The 12034-nt window shown below is 41.5% G+C and overlaps 2 protein-coding genes across 2 annotated transcripts; one reads left to right on the forward strand and one right to left on the reverse strand.

The window, feature by feature from the left end:
* Nucleotides 1-310: 310 nt before the first annotated feature.
* On the forward strand, nucleotides 311-5448 carry psma6a (proteasome 20S subunit alpha 6a). Its single transcript, XM_022201649.2, has 7 exons — nucleotides 311-486; nucleotides 1603-1697; nucleotides 2052-2133; nucleotides 2355-2510; nucleotides 2928-3106; nucleotides 4017-4111; nucleotides 4523-5448. Exons 1-7 carry the CDS (start codon nucleotides 411-413, stop codon nucleotides 4578-4580), a joined length of 741 nt encoding a protein of 246 aa, XP_022057341.2. The 5' UTR covers nucleotides 311-410; the 3' UTR covers nucleotides 4581-5448.
* A 2268-nt stretch (nucleotides 5449-7716) lies between these two features.
* On the reverse strand, nucleotides 7717-11052 carry nfkbiab (nuclear factor of kappa light polypeptide gene enhancer in B-cells inhibitor, alpha b). The gene is made up of 6 exons (XM_022201650.2): nucleotides 10698-11052; nucleotides 9613-9718; nucleotides 9289-9499; nucleotides 8701-8789; nucleotides 8331-8591; nucleotides 7717-8239 (listed from the first exon to the last, which is right to left on the reverse strand). Exons 1-6 carry the CDS (start codon nucleotides 10949-10951, stop codon nucleotides 8204-8206), a joined length of 957 nt encoding a protein of 318 aa, XP_022057342.1. The 5' UTR covers nucleotides 10952-11052; the 3' UTR covers nucleotides 7717-8203.
* Between the last annotated feature and the right edge of the window lie 982 nt (nucleotides 11053-12034).

The following is a 12034-nucleotide window of genomic DNA, read 5'->3' on the forward strand; positions in this document are numbered from 1 at the left end:
TTTAGCTAATTAGAATGTGGTTGTTATTAAATTCAGATGGTTATTTAGTTGTCATTTTAGTGATATCCAGTCATTTTTTTATTAATAAGTGATTGTTTCCATGATAAATAATTATGGAATTTTTAAAGATGTGATCATAATGAACATAAAAAACTTTTTTTTTTTTTTTTTACTTAAAAAAATGTATGCAAGCTGTATCCCATGGATTTCTAGTCCCTCAATCATATGCTGGCCCTTCCATTATGAAGCAGAACGTAGAAAACTACAGAGCTGTGGAGTTTACCCGGAACTGGACGCCCGCGCTCAGAATCACTTCCGGTGCAGGTGTTTTCCATGTTTTGTTTCTGTTGCTTCTCAGTTTAGTTTCAGCTTCAGTCTGCATCAGTTTTCCTCAATTATTTCCAGCCGTCATGTCTCGGGGATCGAGTGCGGGGTTTGACCGTCATATTACCATCTTTTCTCCGGAAGGAAGACTCTACCAAGTCGGTCAGTAGAGAGAGAAATGAAGAAAAGTCAACCTGCTCAGTCATCACTGCCCTGCTAACAGCAGCTAGCAACTTCTAGCTTACTCATTCAGAGCTCAGTGGTTTACAAATAGATATTATACAGTATTTCAGCACATTGCGACAGTGTTAACATGAAGATAGTTCACATATGAAAACACTTAAATTAATCCAGTTTATCAATTATTAGTACAAACTATCCTGCTTCGTATTATTGAAATTGTGCTAGTTACCTGAGCTAGTTTAATGTAGCTGTGGAGTCTCACCATAAAGTTTACAGTAATAGTGCTGTACATTATTAGTTTCTTTAGGAAGCTAGTAGCTAAGTATCAGGTGAATCCTTTGACAGATGGTGGTAGATGAAAACAACAGCTCGTTGATATTTGTACTTATACTGAGCTGGCTTTAAACTGATTTCAGATGTGATTCGTGATTTGTTTTTTTGAGAAGAGAGAACTGAGAAAGTTAATGAAAGCACAGCCTGTAATCTAAGCTGAATAAGGCCCAGACCTGTGAACGGTCATGGAGCCGGTGTGACTGTTTGCTGAATGTAAACACATCACTCATAATTATTCTTACACTGACTGTTTTCTTTTTAATTTACTCATTCTTTACAGATTTGAATTAAAGGAACCAGACGGGGAACACAAACCTCTGAAACTAAAATACTGCAGTCCATAGTACGGCTGAACAGTTACTGTGACTGTGACTGAAAATCACAAAATGACCAAGTGCAAAATCTAAATCACAGCAACTGCAATTTTTTGATGACAGCGAAATATGTCATAACAGAGCATTAGAAATGAAGCATTGTGTTAGAGAGAATCCCTGACTTACAAACCTCATTCTCCAGGTGTGAGAGAAGATGCTTGGTACAGTCTGCAGTAAAATCATTATTTTGTATTTGCGTCAATGGAAAGGATTTGCCTTAACAGTCATTCCAACAAAAGTGGAGATACATATCACAGTCACAATATCTGTCAAACTAATTCCAGTATGAATTGTTGCATGTCATTCAGCCCAAAACCTAAATATTTGTCAATTAAAAAATGCTCGTAGCTTATGAGCAGTGGGGTTTTCCCCTTCTATCTGTTTACAGAGTACGCCTTCAAAGCCATCAACCAGGGAGGACTGACCTCGGTGGCGGTCAGAGGGAAGGACTGCGTTGTCGTTGTCACGCAGAAGAAAGTCCCGGTCAGTCTGCAAAACATTCAAAACACAAAGAAGTTTGTGTTTCCTTTTCTTTACATCTTTGTGTGGTCAGATTGTTGATGGACTGCACAGTTTTTTCTTTATAGAGACGTTATTGGTGCCCTCTGAAAAGAGATGTTAGTCAGAGAATGGAGGATATCCAAAAGAAATGTTTTTTTTTGTTTGTTTGTTTTTTTGTATTGGGGTTTGTTTTACTCAAGCATGTGGCACCGTTCTGTTCATTGAATTGCCAGAAATAACAGGGAAGTGGAACACCTTTACCTTGACTTTACAGTACACTGTACTCTGTAGTGTATTTTTCTCTGTTAACAATGGCTTTCCTTACATCTTCCTCAGGACAAGCTGTTGGATGCCATGACAGTCACACATCTGTTCAGAATCACAGAGAGCATTGGCTGTGTGATGACCGGCATGACTGGTAAGTGATATTTGGTCTGACTGATGTCCTAGAAATGCATCCAACCCGAAGATCAGTTACGCTGTGAGTTGGCAAAATAAAGTAAGAGTAATACTGATGCACGTTTTTCAATGTTTGCAGCAGTAATTTAAAGTGATGTAAGTTGGTCAGGACAGTGACTGTTTCAGGTTATATTCTTGTATTTGTGTGAAAAGCTTCCACTGTGTGTTCCTCCCCTCCAGCTGACAGCAGGTCTCAGGTGCAGAGAGCTCGATATGAAGCAGCTAACTGGGAGTACAAGTACGGCTATGAGATCCCAGTGGACATGCTGTGCAAGCGCATGGCTGACATCTCTCAGGTCTACACACAGAATGCTGAGATGAGGCCTCTCGGCTGCTGTGAGTAAAAACTTGTCTGAAAACATGTCCTTGGATTGAAGGTTTTACACAAAATTGAAACGTTAAAAATGTTTGAAATCATTTCTTGTCATCCACTTCCAGAATAATTAAAGGATCTACGTGGTCAGAGCTGATGAATACTTTTACTTTAGCACTTATTTATTTTTATTTTATTAAAGACTTAAGCTGAAACTTGTTTTGTATTATTATTATTATTTTAAATAGCAGTATGAAATATCTATTATGAGCAGCTCATAGCAGCTTTACATAAGATGTCTTTGAAACTGATTTTGATGAAACCGTTATGTTTTAGTAAGCTGTCTGAAGATGATCCTAAATTTGTCTTTAAAGTGCTGTTCAAAGAGCAGAATCCAGATGTTTAAATAGAGGACTTGTTTGTTTTTGTTCCTCCTTCAGGTATGATCGTGGTGGGACTGGATGAGGAGTTGGGCCCACAGCTGTTTAAGTGTGATCCAGCTGGCTACTACTGTGGCTTCAAGGCTACAGCAGCTGGAGTCAAACAGACCGAGGCCACCAGTTTCCTTGAGAAGAAAGTCAAAAAGAAACTGGACTGGACCTACGAGCAGATTATAGAGGTAGGAGACATACGAAAACAGAAAACACTCACACACACATATTGGAATGCTGTCTTAAAACAGCCCTAATAATCAGGACTGTGGGATGCCAGTCAAACAAACGAGGTTTCCTTGTCACAAAGCTTCTAGTACGTCAGGGGTTTTCCTGGATATTTCTAGACCTTTCAGTCAGGGAGATTAGTGATTTTTTTGGGTCATCCGGAAATTTATGGGCTTTTTACAGCCGTGTCTCTGTATGGAAATATTGTGGAATTGCTCAGTGGTTTTCTGGAAATCTGTTGTAACCTTAAAAAATCAATCCTAGAAAGCTGAGCTTCCTTGTATAAAGTCACTACTTCAGGGAAATGCTTGGTATAGATACAATAAATGAATTCTCTTCTGTTTGTTTTCATCACATGATGTTCCTTTTTTGCCATTTTTGGTTTGTTGTATTTACTTCTTTTATATAAAAAAATCGACTAAACCTGTTCATGGCCTAAACCTGTATCTGATAGGTCGTAGATTTACCAGATGTTCTTGGTAAATGAAAGAGTCGTGAAATCCTTTGGCACAGTTTAATGTTTGTAGACTAGCACAGAGGGTGGTAAAGCATTTTTCTAGGTGGTAAAACATCTGTTTAACCACGTCAGTATTTCTTACAAACACTGTACACAATGTTTTCAAATATGAAGAGCCATTTCAGCATGAAGTTGTGAACACACACAGACTGATATGCTGCTCTCTGGTAAAGCCTTTCATTTATTCATTTTAGATTTAGTGACACAGATCATTTTTAAACGTTATGCTTCATTTTTCTTTATTATTCAACACTATGAATTCCCGTTGCTCCAATCTGCATATTTCCAAAAAAGAATGTTGAATTTCTTTTCATCTAGTTAATTTCTTTCATCTTCTTTCTCTCTCTGAACAGATGGCTATCTCATGTCTGTCCACTGTTCTGTCCATCGACTTCAAGCCCTCTGAGCTGGAGGTGGGAGTTATCACCACACAGGAACCCAGATTCAAGTGAGTATTTTTCTGAGACTAAGAGAGAACATATCTTCATAGCCATAAGTAATAAAAATGATCTTGGCTCCAGGTAAAAGGCTGTTTTAATGGCCCAGCTGCTGCTGTAAATGGGTTTTGCGGAACAAAAATAAGCAGGGTGTTGCTGAACAAACTTAAAAGCACTAAAATGCTGGTAATGTGTTGGCTCTGTCAAACATTCATAGGGCACTTTTATACAATTGAGAAAAATAGGCTAGTGTTGTAATGGAAATTCCCTAAAACTCAAAGCAGGGATGAGATCAAAGTATTGGCTTACATGATCGAGCTTTATCTCAACATGTGTGTGTGTGTGTGTGTTGGTGTGTGTGTTCTGCACAGTTTGGCGAAACAATAAAGCTGTACCTTTTAAATTGTGTGTTTGTGTTCCAGGATTCTGTCTGAGTCTGAGATTGATACTCACCTGGTGGCTTTGTCTGAGAGAGAGTAAACAAATTTGCCAGCTATTTTCTAAAAAGAATGTTGAACAGTAAAACCAGAAAGAAATGTCCCTCACACTAAAGTCTCAGCTACAAAGAAGACAGAGGAGGATCTGGTGTCATCATGTTCAGAGGAGACGATAGAAGACATTTTACACCAGTTGGGTAGATTGTTACCCATCTGCACCAACACTTCAACAAACCCCCCCCCCCCAACCTACCTGGTTATACACCGGACCTGACGGGACATAATCTTATCCACATACCCAGCCCTCCTACGTTTTCCTTCTCTTTAAACTGGGACATTCTTACTGCAGCCCGGTGTCACAGATCCAGGAAAGGTGCATTCAAGTCATTCCAACATATGACACATCAGAATACTGTGTTCCTTGGTGTCAAAGTGGCATCTCTGGCTGCAGCTTGGCCTGAATGACTTCACCTGATGAGCGTGACATGAGCAGATAAGAAGATGGAGGTGTGGTAACACTACAACTACAGCACAGTACCTCGTCAATATGAACTCAGTGGTCCTGTAGCTTCTCCTGTCACTGTATTCCCACAGTGCTTTCTCAACATCTTTACTCAGGGCTGCCACTACGTGTATCTCTATCTCTGGTTTCATCTTCTTTAAAGTCCTCTCTCTCTCCTCTGTCTTAAGTTTCAGGATGATGCTAACTCTCTGTACTTTGTGATAACCCAGGGAACAGCTGTGGGAATTCTCTCATTGCGACAGTCACTGTCACACCCCTGTTTGAAGTCTGCTCAGGTCAACGTCTCTCAGAAGTGACTCGTTATTCTACTCTCTCCATCCTTGTCCCCTCTGCTAAAATTGTTGCTGTACATGACTGCACTTCTATTAAACACAATGTTTTTATTTAACATTTAAGCTTCTCTGGTTACTTCTTTGTTCTTTATTTACCTCTTGCTGTAGTAGCCTATTCAACCATCTGAGGGCTTTCCATTAAGACTTTTTGGAAATATTCATGGGACCATCGTCCATCTACAAAATCAGACGGGTCAATATATAATTGGAGGGCTTTTTGTTGACATATTTGCTGTTTTCAGGCCTAAAATTAACATGGCCACCTAAAACCAAACACCACATGATATTTTTGCAGAAAGATTCTTCTAAATATTATATATACAACTGAGTAAAATTGAAAGTTATTTATAAAGATATTGTAGTAAACCTGTTGATGTGATAAATCCACACTTGACTCACACACTACATTAAATAAGTCAGAAAGCCATGGAGTCTTTCCAGTCTTTTCTTCAGGAGGAAATGACATCACGTGGAGCAGGTCATGTGATCTGGAATTAACACATTTCCCTAAGAAGTGTTTTAGTTATGGGTAACTTGTTATTTTTCCATATAAAATTTTATATATATTGGCAAGAAAGAAATACCTGTCATGATTATTGTTTTTTTCTTATAATAAAAATGTATGCAAGATAGTATATCCCATAGACTTCAAAAGTCCCTCAGTTATAGATTGACCCTGGTGCTCAACCTTTATAAGCTACACCTGGACAAACATTTTGCCGTTGAAACTGACGGCATTGCTATACAAAATATATTGTGAAGTCTACTGAAGTCATGGTAAAAGGTGATGTTGGACTACATAATGTTTACATGTGTATATTTACATACATAAGTGCGGTACAACGCCACCACTAGCTATGACCTCAGTACTGTGATTGGATGTTAAGAATTTAGTTACTGTGAGATAATCTGGCTTTATTCTAGCTCGGTGCAGCTTACCGGGGTAACAGTTTGATAACATAAATCGCCAACAATTGTGAACGACTAGCTCGGTTAAAGCATGAAAACATGATCATGAAGTAACCCTGGTGCTAGCGTAGGAATCAAAAGGTGAAAAATCACAGTGGGAAATTGGAATATCACCAATCAGCCACAACACTAACACCTCATGCTTAATATTGTGCACCCAAAGCAACTCTGAAAGGTCAGGACGTGGACACTGGACCTCTGAAGGGTGTCCTGTGGTTGGGATTGGGACGTGTGCAGCAGAACCTGTGGGTCCTGTAGATCTGCAGTGTTCCAGTCCATGGCCTGGAGTTTGGAGGCTGCATGCTTTGGACCGACGTGTTCCTTCAATGTTTGTGACAGATCACTGTACAGTTGATTTTGTATGAGCGGCTGTAGTTCTCTGCCTACGACTGCATACCAACAGGAGCTCTTTTAGCGTGCATCTTTGAATAGTCATGACATAAATTGCATTTTATCTTATCTCTTTAATTGGGAGAAATAATTTATGCTAGTCATACTTAAATGAAACATCCATATTAACCCTTTGTTGCAAAAATGGGTCAAAAGTGACCCAAATTCAATGGAAAAAGAGTATCTCTTGACCCACGCTGTGCATCAAAAGGGTTAAGATTGGGACTTAAACACATTTTAATTTTAAGCACAAATGCCAGTCAGAGTTGCGTAATTGATTTTGGGTATTTATTTTACTTGGAACTGCCTTCCGCCCCACCTTCTAGCGCCTGACTTGAGCATCCTGTTGTAAAGCAAATTCCCTTCTTTGGCGGATGAGAAGCAGGAATGTCGTGAACAGCCGAAGTGTTTTCCGTTCCTGGGAATTTCCTGTCCTTCTCTCTTAGCCCCACCCTTCAAAAAAAAACTTCCCGATTTAGATGACTGAGTAGTCGGCCTCGTTCCAAACGCACAAAATTCCCCAAAGCCTTTTATCTCAGTTCTACACGCACATCTAACAGGAGGAACCGCAACGTTCAAGGCCCAGTTGGTGGCTGGCTCCTCATTCAGTGGAACAAGTTGTCCTGTTATCAGCTCTTTCCTGCATGATACGTATTATATGAAGATAAATGCGGTGGTCAGAACTGAAACTCAGCTGTCTGGCTTTGATGGAGACATTCATGTAAGCAGACACACCGCCGGCAGCAAGAAGCCACGTGGTTACAGTAATTTCCCATATAATTACAGCTCTGTAATACTGTCAGGCGCTGCTGATTATATGCTGGGCTCTGCACCATCTTCATATTGTTATATTTCGATGTCTAACGTACATGTGCGGAAACATTCTTGTCCAAACGTAGTGCTTTAGTCGCCATCCAGGACGATTTTCCCCTTCATGTCGCCCAAATATACAGACACAGGAGATGTGAGCTGTTAAATATGAGTGTTTTAATTTAACTGGAGTGTGCTGGAACTGTTTGCTGCCTGACATATACAACCTGCTCAACTGTACACATTCACAGCTTCCATAAAAAATACATCTTTGTATACACAGCATTTACAATATCATACAACAGAGCCGTTACGGGTACATCTCTACGGATGGATGTTGTTTATGACAATGATTTGCAGTGTCCGTTGAATACAAGCCATCCTCTTACACAGCAATGCCATCCCATGATAATGTGTCACGTGATCGTGTGTTTGCTCTCCTGCAGCCGTCAGTCTCTGTTCACTTCTTCTTCTCTGCAGCTGCCTGTCCGTCTTACACTGGTAGCAGTCATGCCCTGATGGAGACGCTGTCGTCCTCCTGGCACGTCACTGCAGGAGTATTAATCGCACCGAGCCATTTGTCCTTCATCATCATCATCACATTCCCCTGCCTTTGTCACTTCCTCACTCTCTCATTTCCTGCTAATGTCCGTTCCACTGAATGTCGTCATATCGCACCTGCAGACACAAAAGGGACAAGCTGGTCACATATCAGGCTGGAATTCGTTAATGTTTCGCTCACTCTGAAAGCTCTGTGATTTCAACACACCTCTTCGTCAGACTCCTCGTCCTCTTCCTCCTCGCTTTCATCGGACTCGCTCTCCGGCAGCTCCCTCAGGTCGGGATTGGTCAGCGAGTACAGTTCTTTCCTGATGTCACAGTTGTCCAAACCGTACGTGAGGTGGTAGGGGGTGTGTCCTCCGGAGGTCAGCTGGTTGGGGTCTGCTCCTTTCTGCAGCAGCAGTTTGACCAGGGAGAGGTTCTGCTGGTCCACGGCCAGATGCAGCGCACTGCGGCCGTTATGCTGCTCCTACGCAACGGGGAGAGAACGGAGAGGTTTTAAAGGAGTGAAAACAACCACGAGGCTGGTCCTGTACGGGTACAGTCTTGGTACATAAAGAGTGTGTTGTGTTGATTACCTTTGAGTTAATGTCAGCTCCTAGATCCACCATCTTCTCCACCAACGAGAGGAAACCATGAAGTGAGGCCATGTGGAGGCAGTTTTGACCTGCAAAAAACATACGAGGAAGAGCACTTTAACAGGAGCCTCCAAGTGAAATTAACTATGCTGCTATGTTAATGCCAATTATTACAGAAAAACAGTGTTAAAAAGGTATTTAAAAATGTTTAAAACTAAAACTGTCCACCTTTCTATTTGAAGCCCCAGCATCTAAAATTATGTACCGTGTAATAGATGGTGTGGTTATAAAAGGCTATGGCATTCCCCCCGCTTGCTTTAAACGGTTCCTTCCTCCTAACTATAGCTTTCAGGGATAATGGGCAGCAGGAATTACTCTGTGCCCACCATTCATCTTTCTAAATAGCAGTTCTAAGAGCAGCGGCAGGCTGGTCAGTGTGGCGTCTGTTTCCAAGCCGCCACAGAATGGAAAATACCCTCACCACAGGGTACAATATTCTAATAACGTAGAGCTGCCGCAGCGTAGCCCAATTCAAACGTCTCTGTTATTAAAAGTAAAAAGCTCAGTGTTCTCATACGACAGTCTTACCATTGTAGTTGCAGGCAGCCATTGCCGTGTGTAGATGCTCCAGCCGACAGTTCTGTGTGATGACACTGAAGCAATGCAGGTTACCGTGGCGACAGGCGATGTGAAGCGGCGTGTCCCCGCTGTTGTCCACCAGCGTGGGGTCACAGCCAGACACCAGGAGACTGTGGCAGACGTCCGGCTGGTTGGTTATTACCGCTAAGTGGAGAGGGGTCTGAAGCAGGAAGGAGAGGCCAGTTATTGAGTTATTCTGAAGACGTTTTAGTAACAGATGAAGGGAAACGTTAGCAGAGGAGATGATAAATAAAGAGGCTTTTTTTTGTGCACCTGTCTCAAGTCATTTTGTGTGTTGAGGAAGTCTGTGTTCTTAGACAGGTCCACCATTGTTTTGATGTAGTTCTTGGCTTCATGGATGATGGCCAGGTGGAGCAACCTGCACACACAGGAGGAGACAGAAAACCTGTTACCCTTCACATTCACAACCATCTAAAGTTCCTAATAGTTTATGATTAAAGCACTGGAGAGAATTGGAGAAGAAAAGCAGAGGAAATTCCAAGAAAGCAAAAATTTGCAATCCAGATTATATAATTATTTGTACACCAAGTCAACCAAGTTTGCCTCAGACCCTCCAAACACTGTGGATGCAGTTAATTTAGTACCGAGTTATGTAACTTTATCTGCACTCAAGTGTGGCACAGCGGCCGATTTTATACTTGAAGTTTCTTTGGATTGCCCTCACAATTAATATGAAGACTTCTAAAGAAACAGATGATCCCAAGCAAACATGAACATGACAGTCTACAGCTCAGAATAACAACACAATAGTAACTGAGCTACACAATACGGTATTGTGTGTGAACTATATGCGAGTTTAAAAAAAAAACAATGTTTGTTAAATGTTATTCAGCTTGGTTTTATGGCAGTAATAACCCATGTTGGCCTCCAGCCTCCACTCACTAACTTTGCTTTAATTTTTAAGGAACTTTTTCTACTTTTTTTCCCCCTTCTTGTCGCTTCACGAGCGCGCGCCTCGGTCGGATTCCTTGGCGGCGCGCCCGGGACTTTCCCACTCTGACCCGCGGCCATAATAGATTCCCTCCTGATAATAGCCTTTTGTTTACGTCCAATTCTGCCGTGTCTGACCGCAGATAGACCCGTTATCAAACCGGACGCCAGTTCCGTGTGTTGCGGCGTACTTTTACCAGCCGTGAAGTTTAAAAAACAAATGAAGCTTCGGCTCAGACTAAGCTAGGCCCCAGCCTGAGCGTTTTAATGCCAAGCTAGGAGGAAGACATTCCCAACAGGAAAAGCGACAAATTACCCCCAAAGACCCGAGCTGGGTCTAGCCAGCCGAGCTGTACCTCATGAAACACTCGTAAACATCCGGAGTTGTTATTCTGGGTCAGACTTACGTGTCCCCCTCCTCGGTGATCTGTGTTTGCCAGTCGTACAGCTCTCCGGTTACCGCCGGGGCTTGGTGCTGCTGCGGCGGCTCGTGTTCCAGCTGGAGCCGGAGGATCTCGGCGGCCACAGCCTGGTACTCCTCCTCCTTCAGCGAGTCCAAGCCGCTGTCCAGCCGCTCGTCCGTCGACTGGGCCGCCTTCCCTTCTTTCGGTTCCCGGCTGTAATCCATTTGGTTTAGTATACTGGTCCGGTGGAGGTCCATGCTGGTCCTGAGTGTTCGGGCCGAGGTGCGTTTGGTTCAATAGGGTTTGTGCAGCAGTCTGTAAATGCCCTCTGTGGTGGGGCGGAGCTAAAGCGAGGTGGGGGATTTCCAGAAAACTGTCACTGGAATAACACTGTGCACAGAGCACAGATCTCTGGCTCCAGGAGGGGATTTCTGTTGAGACACATATAAATAAGCTGCCCAGTTTGTCCCCAACACAGCTCAGTAATACTGCAGTCTGCACGTATAAAACACAACCTGTACCTACAGATGTGAATAAATACCCCTGGTACTTTAATCTGTCATGCAAACTGGTTAGTGTGGCTTCAAATTTATATTTTTTTTTGCATTTTTCAAGTGAAACAGTATAATCAACAGCCTTCAGCTAATGCAAGAAGAGAAAATAACCTGATGCAAAGGATTAAATGTTTCACATTTCCCTCTTAACAGGTAAATTCTGCATCATTGATATGCTCATCTACACACTGTTTTCAGCTTACTGCCTTCTATACATGAAGTAGATTTAATACCAGAGCCTTACACCATAACAGTAAACTGTATTGTCATTGTTGAAGTGCAATGCTTCTGTTTATTCTTACTTCAGTTCATTTTCTGTTTATCTTTTGTGCTATTAGTATACAGTTTGCATCCTGTACTTGTGTTATATTATTTTTGTTATTTTAATTCTTCTTTTTTTCTAGATACTTTACACACTTAACCCTCGTGTCGTCCTGTGGGTCAAAACTGACCCGTTTAAAGTTTGAAAAAAAATTTCACAGTGGAACTTCTGATGTCCACATTTTCAACATTTTTGGGAAATTCTTGCACATTTTTTTTTGGTGGAAAAAAGAAATGCTTAAAAAAGTGTTTCTTTAGGAACATTCACACAAAAAAAATCAACCAAAATACAGCGAAATTTGTGTGAATGTTCAGAAAATATTAGAAATTTTACTGATATATATGTAATCACTTTAGAATTTTTGGGGGGATTTTTTGGAAGATTTTTAATCGTGTTTTAGGAATTTTCTTGCCAAATTTGGGGCATTTTTTTAAATAAAACTTTTCAGGGGAACTTTTAAGGAA

This window comes from Acanthochromis polyacanthus, chromosome 1, assembly GCF_021347895.1.
Source record: "Acanthochromis polyacanthus isolate Apoly-LR-REF ecotype Palm Island chromosome 1, KAUST_Apoly_ChrSc, whole genome shotgun sequence".
Taxonomy (NCBI): Eukaryota; Metazoa; Chordata; class Actinopteri; family Pomacentridae; genus Acanthochromis; species Acanthochromis polyacanthus.

Excerpts from the sequence above, each read along its gene's own strand:
- psma6a (XM_022201649.2), top strand. The coding sequence starts at position 411 with ATGTCTCGGGGATCGAGTGCGGGGTTTGACCGTCATATTACCATCTTT. Across the intron at positions 487-1,602 it reads AGGAAGACTCTACCAAGTCG|AGTACGCCTTCAAAGCCATC; the intron begins GTCAGTAGAGAG and ends ATCTGTTTACAG. Across the intron at positions 2,134-2,354 it reads TGTGATGACCGGCATGACTG|CTGACAGCAGGTCTCAGGTG; the intron begins GTAAGTGATATT and ends CCTCCCCTCCAG.
- nfkbiab (XM_022201650.2), bottom strand. The coding sequence starts at position 10,951 with ATGGACCTCCACCGGACCAGTATACTAAACCAAATGGATTACAGCCGG. Across the intron at positions 8,592-8,700 it reads GAGCTGACATTAACTCAAAG|GAGCAGCATAACGGCCGCAG; the intron begins GTAATCAACACA and ends CCCGTTGCGTAG. Across the intron at positions 8,240-8,330 it reads ACGAGGAGTCTGACGAAGAG|GTGCGATATGACGACATTCA; the intron begins GTGTGTTGAAAT and ends TTGTGTCTGCAG.